This window comes from Polyodon spathula, chromosome 18, assembly GCF_017654505.1.
Source record: "Polyodon spathula isolate WHYD16114869_AA chromosome 18, ASM1765450v1, whole genome shotgun sequence".
Taxonomy (NCBI): Eukaryota; Metazoa; Chordata; class Actinopteri; order Acipenseriformes; family Polyodontidae; genus Polyodon; species Polyodon spathula.
Genome location: NC_054551.1, coordinates 24,420,470 through 24,444,571, shown reverse-complemented (window position 1 = coordinate 24,444,571; position 24,102 = coordinate 24,420,470). Strand labels below are relative to the sequence as shown.

General features: G+C 36.4%; 1 protein-coding gene across 2 annotated transcripts in view; it reads left to right on the top strand.

The window, feature by feature from the left end:
* The window catches only part of LOC121330598 (adhesion G-protein coupled receptor D2-like), a 71,491-nt gene extending 48,130 nt beyond the window's left edge, over nucleotides 1–23,361 (top strand). For both annotated transcript variants that reach the window (XM_041277227.1, XM_041277228.1), the window contains exons 24-25: nucleotides 7,912–7,994; nucleotides 22,679–23,361. In XM_041277227.1, the coding sequence (XP_041133161.1) occupies nucleotides 7,912–7,994; nucleotides 22,679–22,828 (233 nt within the window). In that variant the 3' untranslated portion in view covers nucleotides 22,829–23,361. The remainder of the gene's footprint in view (nucleotides 1–7,911; nucleotides 7,995–22,678) is intronic.
* Nucleotides 23,362–24,102: the final 741 nt, after the last annotated feature.

The following is a 24,102-nucleotide window of genomic DNA, read 5'->3' as shown; positions in this document are numbered from 1 at the left end:
TTCTAAGTTTTTTTTTAAGTTCATTGATATTTTCTGATGTCGAAGCTATCATATGTGGCAATATACAAACATTTTTCTGAGACTCATGGGACTAAGAAACCTGTTTGCGGTGCTTCAGTATTATGCCTTGCTAAACACTGATGAGCATAGTTAGCCTGTAGCGTCTCAGGAAGGGGGTTGGACAGTTACAAATACTGTATATAACAAGGCCAATTGTTATATATTGCATAACAGGCCGGTTGAAGGATGACCAATCATTATTTTAATATATTTATAGAGTGTATAGGAAATAGCTTTCATCATTAAAACTGGCTTTGGAAAAAAAAACAAAAAAACTTACAAATAAAAGTGGTATTGGATTGGACCATCGGGAGGTCAAATCTGTACTGTTCCAGAAAGCTATTTGAATGTAATCCCCATGCCCGAGAGAATTCACTTTGTGTTTTGACCGTGGCTGAAGTCTATATTTCTCACATTTGATTAAGGAAATCTCCCAGTAAAAATATTATTTTGTGGGGATATTTGTTTCAATTCTTGGTCGTATCAATGAGACAACTGGCTTTGGCACACATATTCCAAATTTGATGTCTTCTGTGATTCTGTTTAATCTTTGATTTATTGGAATTGTCCAATTCAAAATAATAGTCTGATAGACATGTTTTTTTAACCTCGCACAATGTTTCAGAAACATACTATTTATTTTTCGCATATCCATTTTTTTAAACCAAAATACCATTCCCCTTGCATAATAATAATTTTCTTTTGAGAAAATAGTGACTTACATTTCAAGCAGCCTAAAGCAGTGCGGTCGATATTATAATCTAAAACACATTTTAAAATGTCTTCATACACAAAAATATATATTGTTTTATAATTACCTTTGGCTCTGGTCACTGTCACTGTGGTTAGTTATTTAGCAGATAATGACAGCTACATCTGACATTAGTGCTAAGTAATGACCTTTTTAAGAGAAAATAAAAAATACTGAAATACACAAATGACACTGGTGCAAGAGTAATGCGTTTGCAAAGTCGAACAGATTTCCTTTCAGCAGGTACGGCATTATTATATTGTTTCAATTGTTGGTGTACGCTCTCAAGCAAATCACTGTCCACATCAAACAGTCCTTTTTTTAATGTGGCACATTAAACAAGCAAGACTCAGGCTCTCTTAGGATTTCTGTTACTCTTTTTTCTGTGCTCCATATTGAAAATAATTCCTGTCAGCTGATGATCCATGAGATGTCTGGAAGAACTTTGGCATAGTTTTGCTAACCTTTCAAACAGTAAAATGCCCCAACTTACTTTGATAAAAATGCCTGAGGACGCTGGCGCCTTGCCATTAAGGATACAGACGACCGTGCTGTGATCTGACAGAATATTCTGAAAAAAAATATATATAGGAAAAACGCTGAAAAGTTCTGAGAAGGTCCCCAGAGTCAGACAAGGCACTTTGGTTGTACTGAACATATGTCAACTGTCACCCGTCGGCAGTCAGTGTCAGAATGAACACAATGGAACAGTGGTCTAAACAAAATGTACAATTGGTTTGATGCTATTAAAAGCTGCTTACATCAACTTCCACGATTTAATCTATTTGTTTTGTGTCCCAGATGAGGTTCTTAACCCTTTCCTTAGTGTGAACTATTCTTCCTTCTTTCTTACTACATTTTTCAAAACATTTTTAAAAACAAAACCCTCAGGCTCCGAATGAGCAACAGCTGAATCATTTCGAAGGGAAGGGTGGGTCGCAGAAATTCTGCTAAGATTCAGGCACCATCCTTGGACGTGAAATAACTGACCGTGGAAAAGGAATGGATAACACTGTAGAGTAATGTACAGCTTGAATATACTGGCTTTTTATCTTTTGGACCAGAGGCTGAAATGCAGATTAGACAGAGACAGATGAAAATATTTCTCATGTGATGCACGTATATGGTGATGAACAAAATTACTTTTGGCAGACCCAGCCCACCCTGAGTATACAGCATTAATCCTTCAATAATCACGAAAGATGAAGAATAACAGTAGAGAACATCAAGGGACTTATACCTGCTGTCAGCTGTACTTGCGTGGTAGGACTCTAGCTCTGTTTTAATATTAATAATAATCTCAGTAACAAATGTGATTTATAATTGCTTTTCCAATAAACAAAGATACTGGTTTTCCAGTGCTGTGCGCTATATAATAATAATTTGGATGATGCACTGTATCAAAAATAAACACAAAAAATCCCCACTGTAAACATTTCCTGTACATTGATACATGGGTGTGACAGTAGCTTTGATACTAGTCGTGACCCAGGCTCATTTAATTAGGCCATTGCCTGCCCCTGACATGCTTGGGCAAACTTAATCGGCCCATTTTTTTACTGTCTCAAGACATTCAATTCGAACCTAATGGACATGTGAAACGCGCAGGGTAACCTTGGAAACATGCGATTGAAATGTATTAGACACAGCTAGGAGGACTTGAAAGAGCACATTGTGGCTATAGAGCTAATGGTGTAGTAATTAGAGGTCTTGAATCCTGCAATTTGGTTGTGATTAATAAATGAATCAATACAATGTCAAGGATTATTTAATTTATCATGTTAATTTTGTAGATATCAAACTTCATGAAGGTGTTAACAGATATGTATGATTGTAAACCCAGTTTGATCTACTTGAATTATTTAACTAGAATAACACATTGTTAAATGACAGCTGAATTTACAACATTGAACAAACTGATTTATCCCCAGAGTACTTGTTTGCAACTGGTATTTGAATTGGACCCTCTGTCAGACTAATCAATTAACAATATATTTAGTCAATTGTATTGCATAAGTATAAAAGTATTGCAAATAATTCTTGAAAAGCCCTAATGCACTGTGAAAAAGACAAAGGCTTCTGAAATTGTAATATGTTTTTTTTTTTTAAATGTTATATGATAAATTGAGAGGTTTTATGACAGCAGTAACACAGATATTAATTAACTGAAATTTAGACATATGACTGTATAGTTATAGTGGAACTATATGTGTAAAATACAGTGGCTCACTGAAAAAAAAAACATTCTGCGATAATTTGTCTTCTGATCTCAACTTACCAGTATAAAATATCGAGATCCTGAGACCATTTATCTTGTGATCTTGACAAAACGTTTTTTTCTGTTTGTTTTGACTATCCTTCATGAGCCACCATTGTAAATGGATTGTTATTATTTTTTTTTAAAAAGTGTTACTAGTTTCCATAGTTACTTTAATCTACAGCATATTCAAATTACAATTAATATTGGGTAGTGGTCTTTAAGTCATTGGATGGATTGTGTCCAATCTCTGGAGTGACATTCCTGGACATTAAATAACTATGACTGCCAGTTTTTCCTTAACACTGACCTCCCTAGCCTAATTTGACATGGACAGTGTTTCCATCTGCATTGACATTAATAATAGCTTCCCTCTACAAAATAGCTGGAAGCAGTTAACCATGAGCCAAGGTTGTACATAATGGTAGGGGCCAGGCAGTCATTGACTTAGTATCCCTGAGCCAGGTCATCTAGATAAAATCTACTTTCTGTTTATTGTACAAGGGTTTTCTCTTGTTTAAACAGAGCTGGTGGATGAATTGAAAGAGAAGTTAATCTGCATTATTTTGCCAGCAGCATTCAGCTGTATGTCGTGCCTTACAGTTTTCTGCACTATAATTTAATATACCTGTTGCCAGTAAAATGAACAGGGGCGCAACCAGGATTTTCCAAGGAGGGGGGAGGGCTCGGGTTACCTACCAAGTTGCAGAGGTCCAGAAAATACACAACACACTTACATACTTCGGGGTGGGAGGGGAGGATGTGGGGGGTCTTATATAAAACCGCAATATATCGAGGACTGCAATACTGATAATACAGTACATCATAGTGTAAACTTAATATAAGCTTATCAATTATGCAGTCTTGCTAGATGAGAACGGGCAGTCACTGTTTACACTAGGGTAAAAGTAACAGATTGCATACACTACAAGTAACAGTAACGTTACATATTATCAATGCTTAATTTGTGCCGGGGCATAGCCCCGGAACCTCTGGGCTTGCAGTTTCATAATCCCGGTACCTCTAGTTAAAAATCTCTTAAAATGTTTTCTTTTTAAATTCTCAACACAGTTGTATGAAGTGTGCAAGTTCTTGCATGCGCGCTAAAGAGAGACAGTCCGCTACCACGTTTGCAGCCTACTTTAAATTACTTTACGATTTCAGCTTCAGTGCCTTTAAGTAAGATGATACTGAACTCTGTCGTTTTTTTTAAATACACAAATAAGCTTACTTGATTTGAAAAACGTCATGAAGGATGCAAGAAACTTCTTACACTACTTGGTTTGATTACATGAGTAGTACACACAAAATATGAAAGCTGAACGTTAATTTCTGCAAAGAACAACAACAACTTTTTAATGGAAAAAAACATTGTAGCCTGCTTCAATAGGAACATTAGCCTGCTATATTATATTAAACCAAAACAATAAAAAATAATAACGATCTGGTTCTCTCTTGTCTTTTTTCAATTAATATAATTAAATGAATAGAGAATAAAAACATACTAAGATAACAACTACCTAGCCTACATATAATTTAATCATTTTTGTTATCTACCAGCGACTTCTGTTGGATACACATCATGCAAACCTTGGGTCAAACCAATGTTCATGTGGGGTGCTTTTTTTTTTTTTTAAATCAATGTTTAAATCTAACACTAGTACGTACAATGCTCTTTCAAATAAATGTGTTATTATTTTGAATGTGCGGTCCTTAAAGATTATTGTCATTGCTTGCGCCCCGGGCACCTCTTTCTTTATAAATTAAGCACTGTCTATATTATAATAAATACAGATACATAAAACCTTTGACTTGCTTGTTAGTCAGTCAGGCAGTGTACAGCGGGGTACATTCCGTTTTTTTTTTTCTGCTTGTTTTTTGCAATTGATTCGCATTTGCCAACTTTTAAATCACTAACAACATCCAGTTGTTTAGCCCCACTTTTGACTCGATCAATAGCTTTTAACTTTTCTTCTAAGACAGTTTTTTTATGCATTAATAATGTATTCAGCAGTAGCCATAGTGTTGAGCTCCAAAGAAAATACAACCGCCAAATCAAATGTTAAACTTTAGTGTTATTTTATTTTCCGTCATATTTAATTTCAACTAGAAGCAAACTGTATTTTTCTTAATTGGAAAACGTTTGTATCACCTACATACATAGTTTTAATTGGTTGCATTTTGTCAACTAGCCTTTGTGCGTGTGGTTTTCATTGGTCGCATTTGGTCAGCTGTGTAAATGGTTTCATTGAGTGGAAGGGGACCGATGTTTGCTGCAGTCTGTGCTTCCATACAGTACATGTATATGACTGTATCATGAATTTGTAGTCGGTAATAATGCAAAACATAAACACAATTTTAATCGTGTCTATGGCCAGGGGGTGGGGGTGGGGCTCGAGCCCCCTGAGATCCCCCCCCCCCCACCCCCTTGGTTGCGCCCCTGAAAATTAATGATTATTTGCCTGATGATCATCACTGGAAAATGTATTCAGACATAAGAAAAAGTTGTTGCCAGACATATTACAGGATTCATTAATAAGCTAGTGGGGGAAGTTGTGCATGAGGATATTAGATACCATACACAATGCCACACAGGCATTTTACAAATATAACACCCTTCCTTGTACATATCTTTAGAGTATTTCTGCAACTCCAGTTATAGGATTTTTAAGATATACTTAATTTGTTTTTGTGTGGTACACTTGGAGGTAAACGTTCAGAATTATAAACAAATCGTTGTTATACACCATTACTTTTTAGTATTATTTTTTCACTTTGCTGTCTTCAGCGGCCATTTCCACAGTTGCCATAGTGATGGAATGTTTTTCTTCTCAACTTAAACTTGTTCCATTTCATACACTGCTGATGAATAAAATCTGTAGTGTATTGCGACATAGGCTACAGCAGTGGAACGATCTGAGTGGTTATAAAGGTTATGAAGGTGTGATGTATTACATTATGTTGTTTAAGTGTTTTTTTGTTTGTTTTTTTTTTTTGCAGAAGTGCTCATTACACAAGTAATGTAACCGAAGACTTCCCAAATTGTGTTTGTTGTACTCTGGATACAAGAAACTTTGAATATGTATGGTACTGATTTTATGCCTTATTTAATTTAAAATGGCTTTAATTGAACTGAACTGTTCACAGAAAGGGTAGCCACTGGTGCACAGTTTTGCTTTGATAGTCTGTTCATTTGTTAGTAGGGGTTCCCTATTGGGGCCAGCTGGCTAAGATGAGAGTTTTATTTTGTTGTCCTGGGCCTATTTACTGCTGTTTCAGATGTGGGTCTGATTATTCTTGTCTCTAGCATGCTGCTGTTGGATCCATTGATGACTCAATGGTATTGTTTGTCTTGTGCTTGTAGCCTTGAAAACCAATTCAATTAGAATTGAAGCTGTACTGATGGAAAATTGTGTGGCGCAATTTCACTTTTTATATAGTTGCTTTTAATACACTTTCATTCATTCGCTCCTTTCTGTTGATGATATATGTTAGAAATATATATTTTGCTTTTACTTATTTTACTCGTCAGGTGACTAATAATTTTTGATCTTGTAGTTTATTATACGTGCGTAATATTGGCCTAGACCCTGTAAAATAAAAGCATACAGGTAGTCACTACAGTAATTAGACCTAATGTAGAAATGATTAAAGAAATGACTTCAGACAAACAGTGAGCATTTCAAATAAACAGAAGCTGTGATGACACCATCAGATAAAATAGTAGGAACCTTTTTTTTTTTAGCTGTATTGGTGGAGTCCAAATTAACGTTGGGCCTTAATGTTATCTGAAGAGTACCTGATGTTTCAAAATGCTCAGTCCTGAATTTTGAATTTATTCAGTGCTTGTCAGGCACGTCAGGTCCAATTTATTTGCACACGTGCTGTTTAATTTTTTTTTTTTCATAGTAAAACAGGTTTAAAAGGCCCTGCATAGCAAAAGGACACCAGCACTGTATCTCCAACCAAGCCCCACCCCTTGTTCGCTGTATTTTTCACATACCTCTTTATAGACGTGCATACTGATAAATCCTCTCCTGATCCCTCATGTTATCACCAAATCTCTCAATAATGCGATTCAAGCCATTATTTTTTTCTCAAAAAGCTCTGCAAATGTCTGTGATATTCTTTGAGCACTGGATGCAGGAGCAGCTGTCTCCTTTGTTTGTGTCCGTGTTATCTCTGTAGTGCATTGTGTATTGTTCAGAGAAAAAACGAGTAGAGACCTGTGCTTGACATCTTTTTGGTGATGTCGGACTAGAAAGGGTTAAACAATTCACCAATTTTTGCAAAAAATATTTAGTCCTTTTGTTCAGTATACTGAACATTTTTCATTTGAAATTGCCCATGATGCTAACAGAGCGCCCATCGGTGTGGATGTTCAGAGTACTAAACATTCAATGTTTTGGGGGTCCCAAATATCGTTCTCATATGTGGTCTCAGCTAAAGCAAATAACGTGTTTCACAGCCACATGTATTTTCTCTTAACAAATCTGGTCTTGGGACAGAGGAGGATAAACACAGACATTGTCATTTGACTGCAACCTCATTGATTTACTCTAAATATATTGGCATGCCAACGGCAGCACAATAGTTCCAACATACATACAATTAAATAAGGAACAAAATAGCATGTATAAAGATAGGAAATTGGAGCTCAAGTGCAGCAACTATGAGGGCTTATCATATTGCTTAATAGATAAAAATGACCTTTTTTTACTTTTTGTTTTGTTTGATGTGTTCTAATAAGACTGGTATGGCATATAAAATGCTCCCCGCTATTGCCAGGCATTTAGAATTAATATTGTAGACTTATTGTCTTTTCTTGCCTTCTCTTTCTCAGGTCAGCTGTCAATCCCTAGTCTGCCACGAGTGCCAGATGAAGATTTGCCTTGCTTCGCTTTGGGCTCCTTAACCCCTGAACAGGTAGAGTTGATCATCTCATCTCTGCTTCCTTTACCTGCTCACCTTGTACCCACTGTCGGCTCGGCTTGGTTTTAGTTTACTCATTGTTATTTGCAGGACATTGTTTCCTAACAGATCCTGACATGGGAGTAGATTTCAGTTGACTCCTGACCTGGAAAGGTTTGATTTCTTCCAAGGTGATTGTAGATGAATGCTGACATGTCAGAGCTGACAAGAAGAGGCAGCTATCGGAGTTTCAACTGCTGCTTGGTTCGTTCTCTTTATAACACTGCCCCTGGAAACTCAAAGCTTCCATGTTAAAATTCAGCATGTGTAATAATGAAAGGGAATAAATACAGGCTCCAGTGTGAATCAATGTAAGGAAGCACAAACAGCACCAGCATATTGAAGAAGCTGTACAATAAAACAGATAGGAGTGTAGAACAATCAGATTGGACCTTCTTTTGAGCAATTACTGTACAGCTTTCAGCCATCCAGTGACACTGTGTGCAATGAATAAATCACCTTTCAAAGAAACCACAATATTTGGCAAGTGAATACACAACAAGGGACTTCTGCTTTAGGCAACATCCCACGTACAGTCCAGTGCTGCTATGTACAGGTGCCATGCATTTTGTATGCCATACCTGTTACTGTGATGGCTGTTTGATGGTGTATTATGTAGACCAGCGTGCACTCAGAACCAGGCTGAGGGAAGGTATACATCGTCATTTACTTCCTTTTTATTTATTTTGCATTTTTTACTATGCAGATATTTAGATGTTTCTCCCATTTCCTGATGTGACTTTTTTTATGTTGCTTTAAATAATGCAGACAGTATAGCAGAACAGACTGCTGCCATGAACTAGTTTTGTTGATCTTAGGAGTATCAGGAGGTGCTTTCAATGGGAATTGACCCACTTCTTTAAAAGAAAAAAATATATATTCAAGATGGGAATTCATGTGTTGCCATTATACAAAGCAACATTGAAAGCTATACCATGTAAAATAATTAAATAATTTAAGGATATCGCAGTACTAAATCAGATTTGTGCAACATAATTTTACTAGGTAGGTGGGACTGACCTACAAAGACATCAAATGACTTGCCAAAGATTCTCATCTCTGACCGCAATACCTAAATTGAAGTCATCGAAGCCCACTGATTAAAATAGCATAATTTACTAAAAATGATTCCAGCTACACTGTACTGGAATAGCCAGCATTTGTACTTCTACTTCTATTGTACTTCTGCTTCTAGTATGTACAGGAAGAGCAGGGACATGGAGTGTACCTCATTGACAGAGAGATTACACATGATTCTATCCTATTAAAATGCCAGCTGTTAGGTGACGAAAGTGACATGACAAGGGCCAGACCCCTTCTCCAGCTCAGCCAGTGACTTGAAAGCCAGAGTGTCAATCCAGAAACAATCTGCTGGGTTTCCTGTTTTGCCTGTGTGCAGTTACACATCCTGACCGGGCTGCCTTCAGCTGCAGGATTTTCCGCCTCCCCGGGGATCTCTTCCCAACAAGACACATTATTTATCATTGTAGTAAACTGTTGGAATGCTGTTAATTCCTGTTTTAGTTCACACCTGCTAATCACTGTCATTTTGTGAAGAAAGACAACAGTAAGGGTTGCAGCCACCACCATCACAGCTAATTAAGAGATGCTTTGCTGTGTTATAAAGACTGAACTAAGGGGAGTAGATATCCAGGTTTAGCTGCTCAAAGCTGCCCTGCCTGGCCTCAGGTTAACAGCAATTAAAATGGGCTTTAACAGCTCTAATGAGACAGACTGCGGGGGGAATTGTAAGCTTTATTCTTCTGTAACTGGTCAGTCATTTGCCTTACAGGAGTTTGAAACATTCAGGGATCCAGCTTATCACATTTTAAATCATACATGGAATTGAATGGATTTCTTTATGATTTGCAACCAGAAAGAAGTTGAACTGATTAGTGTTGAAATAACAGGAGTAGTAGAGTTTCCACTGTCTGTGCAAAGTAACCCCCCCCCCCCCCCCCCCCCTCCCATTTTTACTTTCTATCTGCACCCAAGTTGTTTCTTGTTGAGTTGTTTCTTATATTAACATTGCCTATCTGCTTGCAGTACCTCAGCTTAAAGTTTTTCTATAGTGTTTCAGAACACTGTTCATTCCTTCATTTTAGATAATCATGAATGTGCCACAACTACTCCTGTTTAAATATCCTTATTTGACACAGTGCTAATGTTATTTCCTGTGGATATGGCAACACATGCAGGGTCAAGCTGGACATTTGGCTCAACGTGTCTGTCACAAAGAAGGGAAGAAGATAATTGAAGTGTTTTTTTTTCTTCTAGCATGTGAAGTGATATATGAGCCAGATATATTTAAAAATACTACAATGTTGTATTGTGGTTTATGTGCAAGCGTTGTCCTCCATACAAAACATACAGTTTGAATTAGAAATCAGGATGAAAAGTAACCTCACTTGGCCATGTTAACTCTTTGCTCTTTTAGAAACTACCTTCATTCGCTTCATAGTATAACAAGGAATAATATTGCACCAGCAGAACTAGACTGCATGTTCTCACAGAGTATGTGCATGTTCCGGTATGGCTCCTGGGGTGCAGTAGCACATTTCTTGTGTGTAAATGCTGGTATGTGGAGTGGCAGGCTGGCTCCCGGGCTGCAGTATTATGGTTGGGATCTAATGTCTGTCAGCTGTTGTTCTTTAGAGTAGGTTGAGCAGCTCTAGTAAACCTGGGTGATGAGCTTTATCAGCATAGAGCGATTCAGGTGGCAATGCAAGTGGCAATCCTCACACAGTACAATGGAAATTGAGTGATTACACAACTATGGCCAAAAGGTTTGCATCACCTAGAACTATATGATCTTGTTGTATTTAACATCATGTAATCAAAGAAACTACAAAATGATATCACAAAAGTCTACCGGAAGCCATAATAGTATTGCAGTATTTTATGTTAGATAGTTGGATGCAAAACTTTTGGCCATAGCTGTAGACTAGTTTACTGTGTTGCAGATGAGTGATTGGAGGGAGCTGCAGAGATTGGAACGCTGTGTAAACTAAGCAATGAGTATTATTCAGAATTAATTCTGGTACCAAGCTAGCTCTTGTATTTATTTTTGGAAAGTGTAAACATGTTTTTCTAAGTACTGTACTATAATTTGGATTTCCCTAGCTATACTATATGTTTCAGACACAAATACTAATGTTTAGTATTTGTGTGAGTCACAGAATTTGCTGCCTTCGTCATTCGTCAGAGACCCGGGGAAGCTGTCACGCCCCACGGGGGGAAGTTACAAACTGAACACAACAGGAAAGCTAAAAACAAACCTGATATCATTTAACACCAAATCACTTCCTTCAGGGCTCACTTTGACCTGATTCAGGTTTTTGTCAGACACAAATCTTGTTTTAGGCGCTTCTGCCATAAAAAATGCGGTTGGTACTTGACAAGTAAATATATTGTTATATAGTAATATAATGGAAATGAAATTGTTCTGCTAAAAATACTTAAAAAGACACTTTATAATTAGGGCTTCTGTTTTTCAGGTTTTATTAATTGTATTTTTCTGTGCTTATTTTTAGCTATTTTCGAGTTTTATGTAAATCGTTTTTTTTGGGGCTTTCATTTTTGATATACTATATGAAATTAGTGTTTTCAGTTATTTTCCAAAACGCTTGAGCGTGTTTTTTTTTTGTGTGTCAAAATATGTACATTAATAACTAAACAGTACTTGCACACTTAAGATGTACCTTCTTTCCTCTGCTGTCTTCCACAATGAAATCGCTATGGTCACGGGCACATTCTTCTGGGGTTTTTGTGTGTAGGCATTTTTGTACATTTCACCACAATTCTGTTTTTAATACAGCTTTAAATCCTGCTAACAAGCCTCCATCCTGATTGTAATCTTGTTTTAAATCTCGCAAACGGACTCGCCAATAGAATGTACGAATGTGCTGCCATTCCGTAGCTGGGGCGGGTTTAAAGTATTCAGAACGAATCAATGATAGATACAAATCAGGAAGGCGGGACATTGCCTAGAAGCACTGGGTAATGTATTTATTATTATTTGTATAGTAGATTTTATATTTTTTAATGGGAAAAAGGGTAAAGTCAACGTGAATAGATTAACCATTTCCACAGTTTTTCCGGTGTTTATTGGCTGTCCACCGATTTATTTATTTTTCGGATCGGGGGTGTTTTATCAGTTAAAACCGAAAATCAGAAGCCCTACTTATAGTAATGGTGATGACTATGAGATACATCACCTTATTATAATACAAAACATTTCAACCTAATTATTTTGTATAAATAAATAAATTTAATACAGCACATGAACCTGCATATCTTGTAAAAGGACTCCTCAGAGTTCCTTCTGACGTGTTTGCGGTATAGTCCATAACATGATTGAATCACTTTGATTTTTCAGAAATGTCCAAAGATACAGGTCCAAAGCTATGGAGAATAGGCAGTACATTTCTGTGGTGATATGAAAATGTGTAAGCAAACAAACATTTATCTCGAACACACAAAGCTGATATGTTTGGTATTCAGCATATTCAATCTCTCTTCTCCCTCGCGAGTCAGGCAAATATTTATTAGCTGTTTTCAGCAGAATGAAATATGTAAGTTTCCTTTGAAGTGCATGCATTTAAGCCTTGTTGTTGTATCGTAATTAGAAGGGTGGTCTTAGTGATAAGCAACTCATCTTTTCACATTACATAGTGGTTAAGATTCTGGATAAATTCCATACGTGGTTACATATGTTATTCCATATTTATCTGCCTTCCTTTATGTCTCTAGATACTATATGTATGTGCCGGGTGTCTAAAATCACATCACTCAGCAACTCATACAGATTAAGACATAAATAAATAGCTTGATATTTTGGTCTGTTTTTATGTGTGTTTTAGGCATGAGATGCTGTACAGCCGAGTTAGAGAATGGAAATGTGCAGTTTTATGGTAAGGTGTTTCAGCTGTCCTTAAGTAATTAAATGTGGATGGGATTTGAAAAGGTGCCCTTGGATGTTTTGTTGTGTCACTTTACAATATCTTCTACCAAACACAAGCTCAGTGTAGGAATTTATGTTTGCCTAGGATAAATGGATGGACTAGAAATAATTGGATATTTACGTAAGTCTATCATTACTGCAGCATTTAAATACACTAACAATAAATTGAAAATCAAAGGCATGAAAATATTACCCTTCTGAAAACTCAAATACAACAAACGCTTTCCAGTGCTAATGTATAAATCTCCCATGCTAATACACTCATTGGGTCAAAAAGAAAATAACCTTTGAATTTAATTCTTACATCCAATATCCAAATGTTTTAAGAAGCTACTTAAAGCAAGGTCGGGGTATGCATTTAACTACACTGTAGGCTTAGAAATAAGGTGTTTTGAGCAAAAGCTTATTAAGTGCCTACCTATATCTCAGCTGTGCATGCAAGATATCTTTCTGCCAGAATTCTAAGAATTCTGATGATATAACAATATGAATAAGAAGCTACAGAGACTAAACAATAAGCTGCCCTTAAAATGTTGTGAAGTCACTTGCTGTATGCTTCTCTTTACACCAAGGCTTTCTGCGATGAATTGATAATATACAGTAAAACATATCTATAATTCATGAATCGAAGAGCTCTAGGAAAGATGGGTCTTATAACAAGTGTTTTTTGCAATTATTACTGCCACCCTCTCATTCCTAGTTAACTTAGTGCAAAACAAATGGTTTGGTGAGTATGACAGTTGCCTATTAGATTGGGGTGTCCTGTGCTGTTTGTCCTCGCAGCATTTTCCCAGCTCAGTCCTACAAGTGTTATGCACAGCATGTCGCAAGTTCTTCGTTGCATTGCGCAAGAATACAGTATGGCTTTCCCTCACATTAACACACCTCAGTTTATAATAATATAATAAACTTTATTTTATATAGCGCCTTTAAAAGCAACCTCTCAGTGTGCTTTACAAACAAACAAAACAGAAAATAAAAAAAAATCATAAAAATGCCTTTCTATAAAAGTAGGTCTTTAGCTAGATTTACTGTAAAAACATTAAGAGTGGCAGAATCCCTGATCTCTTTAGGAATGGTATTCCAAAGTGTTGGGGCATAACAACAAAAAGCCCTGCTGCCCATAGAACGTAGGTGAACAGAGTGAACACATAACAGCCCAAGATCAGTTGAGCGCAGGTTGAGTGATGGGGTGTAGACTGATAAGAGATCAGATAAATACTGCGGAGCCAAACCATGTAAAGACTTAAAAGTAAAAAATTTCAATATCAACACAAATCCTGACAGGCAACCAGTGCAGGGACTCCAGAACAGGAGTGATATGATCACTTGCATGTGACCTTGTCAGGATACGAGCTGCTGAGTTCTATAATTTGGACAGTGTGCTTTTGGAGACGCTTGCAAGCACAGCATTACGATAATCAATCTTCAAAAAAACAAATGCATAAACCAGCTTTTCAGCTGCAGAAGCAGAAAGCATAGGTCGCACCCTAGATGTTTCTAAGGTGGAAAAATTAAAAATCCTGACCAGTGGTTTCCAGTGAAACCAGGATAAGACGCAGCAACATACAGACCACAAAATAAAACCCAAACTAAGTAAGTAGAGAAAACTCACATTAAACTAGAAAAAGTAAAACACACACTCAAAGCAAACTGTTTCTATGGAGAACAAGGGCGTTTGTGTCCTGGAGTTAGTAAATCTCAGTTGGCTAGAAACAAGAATTACCATGGTGAGCTGTGAAGATTGTCTCAGAGACAATGGCTGCCAGCACTTATGTATTAGAGAGACTTGCAGTGTAACACAGCCAAGTCCCAGTGCCGTCCAATTGTGGTAGAGGTAAAATAAGAGAAACCCAAGTAGCACCTTATTTGGACCAAATTGAAAGGTCTTTGGAATGGGATTGGAAGACTTGGCCATTGGTGTTTGTTTAAGGGTTTTATTTTTCTCATATAGGGACATAGGTAACTCCAGTTTCAGTTAGGAGCAGCAGTGAAAGATATATGTAAGCTTCTGGTTACATCTTGAGATAAAGAACACATAGAGATCTTTCCTCTGCTGGTCACAGATGGGGCTCGTTGTTGAGGTGTACTGTGTTTCTCTGCAGCCTAAAGAGCTTCTTCCTATTAGTCAATCATTTTAGGGGCTACAGCTTGAGAGTCCACAGGCTTAACATAACCTGACTAAGAAAAAACAGTTAACATAAAGAATAATACTGTACCAGTACAGTATGCCGTCAATACATGGGATTTGGTTTGAAAAGCTTCACGTTTAGTTCAGAATGGGCTTTGAATCAGGATACTCGCATCATAGCTAAAAAAAAAAAACAGGTTAAAAGGTGCCCAAGACCCACATTTATAACAGCACGACTTTAATTAATCTTTTCATAACTCAAATATTGATTTTTTTTTTCTGCAAATCATAAATTATGATATTGGACTTTTTGTATTTTCATTTTATTTGCTCTTTTGTATTTTTTACGTTACACTTTATCACCAGAAATATCACACCCCTATAGACATTAAAGCTAGTTGACAATTCATAATTAACAACTGTGAGTGAGAGCTAACAAAAATAAGCCATTCAAAAACTTGAACAGTTTTTTTCTGGAAACCACTTGAGTGGAATTAACCATGTTTTCAAACTGTGTTACTTTGAGTCAATTTGTTTTTCAGTAGTTCTGAGACCAGCTTTTCATTCCTTTGTGTGTATACATTACTGATTTTGTAGGGTTTTCTTTAAAGAGAAACTACCGTTTCCTTCTCAATCGTGAACTTCGGCTGTTGGGTTTCACAATATTTACATTCAAAGCGGGCTTTTAAAAGGGAGTCTTGCTAATGTTTATAAACGGGTATGGCTAGTGAGGAAAATGTGTGTTGACAGACTCGTTGGCTCACTAAAAGGGCTGGTTGGTCTCCTGGGGACTGATGTCAATTCTTGCTGTAACTTCCGTGCTCAGTAGTGGACCCCGCGGAGCAGCTTTGCTGTGTTCTTTGTCGTATCGTGTTACGGCCTCGGTGTGCTGAGTGGGAATGTTGGTGGCATCAGGGTGTCTCCCTGTGCTCTTAGTATTGATCAGATACACCTGCTGTACTCAGTGTTCTCATGCTACAGCTTGGATTGTGTGATTTGTCCTATTGGAATATGCAGAGGCAGTCGTAGCAGTCAAAGGGGGCTGTGCTGTAAAGGGAAGCTGCAAGCCGTTTCAGCTCTAATGTTTATACCAGCACTGTTAGAAAGAGGTCACTTATGATAAAACCCTTCGCATACCCTCAAGGATATTTCAGTAGCTTCTTTCTGTACAATGTGCTGGTGTATAGTGGTCTTTACTGGTTTTTAATGGAACCCAGTGTTTATTGGTAAACCCTAGTCATTTTACAGCTTGTTCAGTAACAAACTAGAAAAATGTGTGTTATTAATTTCAACTTTGGTTCGCAAAGTTGCCTTTCAATATGACTCATATTAACAAGGGTACATTTAGTAAGAGAAAAAAATACACTATGCTTCTATGGTGTCATTTCAGTCAAACTGCAGAGTATACTGTAGAATAATGCAAAAGAAGACACCGATAAAGAAGGCACATTTCAAATTACTACATATTCTACCATTCAGTGTTTTATACAGTAGTTATAGTTAACATCCAATCAAAAATTCTAAACATTATATATGCCCTTAACTGAAAATATGTTGTGCCTTTGGCAGGGTTGCCAGATTTCTGCTGGGTTTATAGCCAAAAGGGGGAGAGTGAGGGCACACATTTTAAAAAGGATTGTTCCCTCGCCAATATATATTATGTCCCCTATTACAGATCCTGTTGAGATAATCCAGGTGCCTAAATTAAAGATTCATTTTTTTATGTTAAATGAATGTTAACCCTTATATATAAGTAATAGATGGACTTGTAATAGATTTTTACAACATTTCAAACATTTCTTTACAACCTGTTCCCCCCCCCAGGTTATTTATTATGTGATATATGTGTAAATATCAGATGAGGAGGTACAGTGTTTCCTGTGAAAGGGGTTTTATATGTGTTTGTTATACAGACTACAAAGTGATATCAGACCTCCCTTCAGCTACTGCTCTTCAAGGGAGGTAGAGCAAACTTAAATGTACTTAGTTCACACACACACACACACACACACACACACACACACACACACACACACACACATATATAAAATTGTCATGACTATTCCTTATGAGAATCGTGTGTTAACGGTGTTGTTAATGACAAGATCTTGTGCTGGGTGGTGGTGTTGCAAGTAGTAGCTGCTATAGGTCAATGACAGCTTGACAGGCTGGTATTCTGGGTGACAAGAAGCAGCTCTCTGACCTAACAGATGCAAACTAGTATTCCCTGTGCTGCTCCCATATTCTCTTTGATCGCTACATGCCTGCTTATGATGTGCTCTCGCTGTAAGCATGTCATTTTCATTTAAGAGAGAGGCAGCTTCTGATATCAAGTGGCTGCTGTCGGGGCCAAGTCTTGGCTCCGGAGTACATAGGAACTGGCTGTCTCTAAGGAAAGAACAGCAGACAAAATAAATGATGTTTCCCATTACCTATCTAGTGTTGTGAGCAGCTGTTTATCTGAGGTTTGCTAAGATTATTTTCTGTGAACAAAAAATGCTGGATATTCTTCCAGTACTTAAGGGTTCTGTATTGATCATGTGACCTGATGTACCAGTACTACTTACCACAACTGTGCTCTACACATGTGCTACAAATGTGTAGGGGAAAAAAAAAAAACTATTGTAAAATAAAACAAGCTGATTTTAAAACGTGCTTACTTTTGAGTGTGAAAATTCACTTTTAAAAAAGAAAAACAGTCCAGAAGCCTGAGAGTTTTAAATGCATTTTGCATATCTCTTCTTCCCAGCAGAAAAGGAATTTAGCAATTAAGACCGCATCATGCTACACAGTCCAGATGCTGTTGTCTTATTACAATTGCAGTGTTACGAGAGTGTGTTTTTATTTATGTAGAACTGCTTTGTTAACCGAATAAATAAATGTCCAACAATAGATGGTCAGAACTGCTCTTAACAACTTGTATAATACGTTGTCACTTTAAATGAATATACATATTTGAACCAAGGGAATCTGTCCTTAATATGAAGAATCTAAAGATGTTTTTATTGCCTTAAAAATAAGTGAATACCGAGTTTTAAATAGACTACTGCTTGAATATAAAATCTTATTAAAATGTTTGAAAATGTGTTCATTTATATAAGATGTAGTGAGCTTCAATATGTGTTATTCAATATTCCAGTCGCAAGTCTGTTTTATTCACAATGAGCTAAACAGGGCTGAAAGTAGAATCTCCTTCTATTTTATTTTATTTTATTTCAGTAGCGCCTTTCGTACAACAGTATCTCAAGGGCTTTGCAGGTCAGTTAAAACAGAAAGAAGTATGCAATAGCAAGAAGTAGCACAAATTACAAAGTAATAATAATAATAATAATAATAAATAATAATAATTATTATTATTACAAAATCTAAATAAACAATTGGAGACAACAGGAACAGGACTAAAAATAATAAAACACAAAATTACAAAAATAAGCAAATACAACAGATTAAAACAATTGTATTTGTAAGTCAAGTTAAAAAGGCTAAATCATAAAAGTAAGTATTTCATATTGACCAAAGCAGTAGTTTCTGAATAAAATTCAATAAGTTCTGAAGAATGGTCACTTACTGTTCTCTGACGATTTCAATACCTTCTGATTCATTATCTTCGGGTGGTAGAGCCAGTTTCAAATTCAATGCTGGCTTACAAACGATTACAATTATGCAGTAAACAATCTGTATTCAGTAGCTTCAGATTTAAAAGCTATTTCACATTTTTCACAAAGAAATATTTAACATTATCTCTTTTGACATTGACATTGCTCGGTCCTTTAACATGTTTAAATATCGATAATACGTAACCTTGTACCATAATAATACCTTGTATCATAATACCATACCATAAACTCCAACAAGAGACTCTTTGGTTTATGACTTTTTTTACAGTACACACAGGGCATCAAACAGCATATTTACGGATGCTCTAAAATGCATTTAATGGAGTGGGTATTCAAATGAAATGTAATATTGTATTCACAGAACATGGTTGCTTGCTAGGGTCACAATCCTGCTGCTAAGCTGCCTATAAAGAGTATACTTTAACTTTGCTGAAAAGAGAATTAAGCAGCAAGAAGCCTATCTTTAATTGTTCATTGAAGACCCTTAGGTCTCTAACTTAACAATGTACAAAAGTGCCAGGCTAGAGTAATGGTTTGCCCGTAGGAGCTGATGCTTCGACCTCTTTTCACCTCCATCCAAAGGTTAAACCTCACACCCCCACCTATCTCCACCTGTACTGTAACATCTGTTACTTGGCACTGTCCATTCTTTGTGGCCTCCCAAGCCAGTGTGGCACAGAAGTCCTCCCCTACAAAGAAGACAGACAAGCGACAAGATTACATTTTTCAAAAGATCTAGTAGGAGCATTTTGACAGGATGCTTGTTTGTGGGGTTTTCAATAGGACTTGGCCTTGAATCTTTTATGTCAGGTCTTTTTTTAAGTACTGTTACACATAACATTTACAGGCTGAAGAAAAATTGGGTTTCTTAAGCTGTGCCATTGTCCTGTTAATTAATGGAATGTTGGACATATTGTCCTACTGCTTCAAAGTGATTATCCATGAATAGAGTGGAAAAACAGTAACCCAAGAACACTTTGAAATGCTGGGTGCTTTTTTTATTTGTTACATTTATTTTATACAGGTATATGATTCAGGGTGCTAAATGGAAACTTTATAGTTTGTAATAGCTTTATAGGGCCCTATTTCATTTTTCATTTATACAAAGGTTCAGAACAATCAGTTTCAATAGAGATTATTTCTAAAGCAAATGTTGGCACCTTGAAATAATATTTAAAGAACCAGTTGCTGATAATGGGTGACAATAATATTGTTGAAATGCATGTGTGTGTTTTTAATTTGTTTTGGCTTAGCTACTGTGTGTTAAGAATTTCAGATTCATATTTAAAATTGTGCCGGAGAGCCTAAATTACACTATTGAAATGTTATTTACGGAAGTGTCTGGAGCTAAATACTGAAATGTTAACCTTTTTTTTTTCATCCAGGTTATAAAACAGAATGTCTAATCATAAAAATTGGAATTGCATTTAAATCTGGTGTCTTTAAAAATAAAGCCATTAAATGTGATACACGGTATGTTGTTAAGTTAATTGTGTTGGAGGTCTTGGAAGCATTGTTGATGTTGGAGGCCCCTAGTATAAAATGCATTAGCTCACTCTTTGTCATGCCAGCTTTATAAAGAGGTAATAGCTAATGAAATAATTCCATTAATCTTACCAGTAGTGTACTTCCGTTCACTATGTAGGTCTCACAAGAGAAGTTTTTATTATATCATGAAAAAAAAAAAAAGATATCTGGTACATCCTTTAGTTATTTCACCTCAGCAATGTTTTTGGGATCAAATCAGGATGGAGAAAGAAAGTATCTCGATCATTAGGGGAAGCATCTGGTTGGGAAGTGAACATCTCTCCACCCCTACAATGCCTTCTTTCCTGTCATTAACCAACCAGTTGCATGCTTTGATCCTGAAATGACCTGTGAGTATAGCAGCCTGCCTACCTGAAAGGAAAACGTGTAAACTGACGGTTTCTTTTTACTACTGCTGTATCTATAGCTATATCAAGCGTGATTGTCACATTACACAAACCACTTGGTAGTTAAATAAGGCTTTTGAAAATCTCACATTATGCATTGAAAACAGATTATTTGGATTATGATTGCAAATTGCAAGCACTGTAAATCCTTAATGTGAATGCGGTTAAAGGGGTAACAAATTACAAGTTTCTTTAATTTATTCAGTAATTTTGTATTGATTAATTAACATTAGCATGCCATTTAAGCTTGGATATGTGTTGAATTACATAAATTTCCTTTTCATTTTAATAATTCACCTTTCTATTGGAGTATTTATATTATACAATGTGATACAGAAGAGTCTAATATTTAAGAATGGTAATGATGTATATTTGAAAAGAAAATACATATGCAACAGTTTAATAATACATAATTATGTGTTAATGGGTTAATATGATTATATAAAAAAAAAGAATACTAGGTACAATCCAACACATTAAGGTCAGAACATTGTATTCCGTAATAAAATTAGATTAGTACAAATGTTCTTTCAATGATTTTCAAAAAAAAAAAAAAAAAAAATAAATAAAATGCTTTATATGCTTACAATGGATGTAGATATAGATTTGTCGTAAATGTGTTCAGTACTAATCCCTAATACCATCGGTATGGTTTTGGAATCAGGTTTTGGCTTTGTTCTAATGCCTGGTAAACAGCACTAAACATCATTGTAACCGATAGAGACAAAGGTCCCCTTTTTCACATCAATCCCGTTACCATCTAGAAGGCCGAGAGGGAAGTTTCAAAGCCGAGATTGGGTAAATCTTTTGGGAACGCTGGCCTGGATTCCAGGCTGAAATAAATTGGAAGCAGATGCCACAGCTTTTTCTTTGTCTATTATTTTAAGCATCTTCCCTTTTGCATGGGGGGAGTGTCTGTTGTGCTGTATAAATAATTACAAGCCAATATAATTGCTTCCAAAATGCAAGCTATTTGATATACTGACAGATGCTTCAATATCTCTGCCATGACTTCTTCATTAAGTACAGGACAGTCCATCGGAGTTGTGTTTATTGATCTGACAAGGATGTTTGAGCTTGTCAATCATGGACCACTGCTTTAGAAAACGAGAGGCATTGCTTTTGGCTATGAAGTAATTAAATGGGTTGAGTCTCTTAGAACAGGTAAATCTACCCATGTTGAAGCTGGCCCAAGGAGGCATACCATACTTAACAACATACCTCAGGAAAATAATTATGTCAGCATACGTATGAGAGAAAAATAGCATGCGTAATTCATATTTTTTCAATACATCCAGTACGCAGCTTATCTGGAGTCCTGTGTCTCTCTCTCTCTCTCTCTCTCTCTCTCTCTCTCTCTCTCTGCTATACTTTAACTTTATCTATTACACAGCAGAATATTTACAAATGAGTGCAATTGCCAGCGGTGTGGATTTATACATCGTGTTAATAAATAAGAAGTGAGGTTTATTGTGTATCAGCAATACAAATAATATTTGATTGAAGTTTACTCTACAAGTCCCTGGGGTGAGGCTTAGAGAAATGTCAGTTTGGCCCATCAGCTAAAGTATATAACACATCCAGGGGAATAGACTTGAAGTACAGTAGGTGAAACAAGACTCTTGTCTGCTGCTCATTTAGAAATAAGTTGCTCTGAACTATACTTTTAGGTTGTTGATACCAACTGCGCTCACTTATTTCTATTTAAATCTAATAATGTGAGAAAGGAATAATTGATCTTGACCTTCAGGCATCATGGGATTGCGTAAATTTCTCCTGTATAATTTGTCTCCTTTATTCTTCTGTATTGTACATTATCTAATGGTATTTCTTCTAAAACTACAAATGGTAGATCATTTATGTTATGTTCATTCTTTGTAAAGTGTTGAACTAATGGTTCACTTTATATATATATATATATATATATATATATATATATATATATATATATATTATTTTTTTTTTTTTTAATATTTCATTCATATCTTCCACAGGGCTGTCAAGGGGATCTGACTCTCCCCAACATGCGGGATAGCATAGAGGATGGCTGCAGCCTTCACGTTCCCATGGATTTCGACAGTTACTCCTGTATCTCCGGGAGTGCTGCACTCGACAAGAGATCTGGCTGCTTATATTTAGACTGATCTGCTTCAAATATTGTTAACTTTATCCTAACTGTAGCTTAAGCCATGTTTCTACATGCTTGCTAGCGTGGCCCGGTGCCCCTTTGTGTCCTGCAAGGCTTTTTTCATACACAGACACTTCCTACTTTTGATTAGTGCTGGTACCATTTTCAGTTGGAGTTGTCACATTCTAACATTTTTCCTTATTAAGTACACCTCAGCTCGAACAAAAAAAGAGGACTTTATATATGGTGTCACTTTGCTTTTATTTCGGTTTCATATCCTTGCAAAGCAGTATGTAAAATACTATTAGTAGAAATGGTATAAGGAAATATAATGTTGGGAATGACAAAAGGCTGTGCTCGCCATTTGCCTCATGGGATGCAATCGAGGGGATTATATATTTGTTTTTGTTTTAATTGTCTAGTGTTTTAGATGTTACTACTTCATCTGGTAAATTACTTATCTAAATAATGTATTGACTTGTGTACATAATTAGTCTAATTTCATTATAACAACTGCAACCCCCCCCCCCCCACCCCCCCCACCCCCCCCCCACAAGCAATGGTCCAAACCCGTTAAACGAATAGTTTTATTACTTCTTTGTGGGTTTAACTTGTAGAAATATGTCATATGTCATCAAATTGAAACTCTTTTTTGAAGTGTACAGTAGTTCCAAAATCTGACATATTCCAAATTTTCTTTTTGTCATTTCTTTACTTTTGTTTTTCATGGTGAGTTGACGCGTGGCGACATTTAGACTGTATATTTAAAAGAAAACAGTAAAGAAATGAAAACAAAAAGTAAACTTACATACTGAATACAGTTATTATGTGCCCTTTTTCTTGAAAAACATATCCAGTGTAGATTGCTTCATATTTTTCGTGCTTTTCTCAATGCACGCTGTTTCAGTCTTGTTACCTCCTCACACCTGTTGCCATGGTTGCAGTTTGTGTGAAGATGACAACGGTTGCATATGTCACACGTGATTCACACTACAGCAGGTTATCTTTGAATCGGCCTTATCTTCGAATTACCCTACCAAGGTTTTTGTTTTTACTTGAGAGAAAAACGCATTCACACTGGAGAAAGTTCAGCGTCGGTCACTACCGAGAACATTTTACCTGGTAGATTTTGTAAAAGTGATCATTCTAATAGGGCTAATTTACATTGAAAAAAAGTTTGTTATAAGGGTTTGTTGTTGTTCTACACACTGTAACAGTAACATCACAACTCTTTCAGAATCTCCAAAGCATACGTGACAACAAAGGGCAACTTTTGAGTTGACTTGCTTC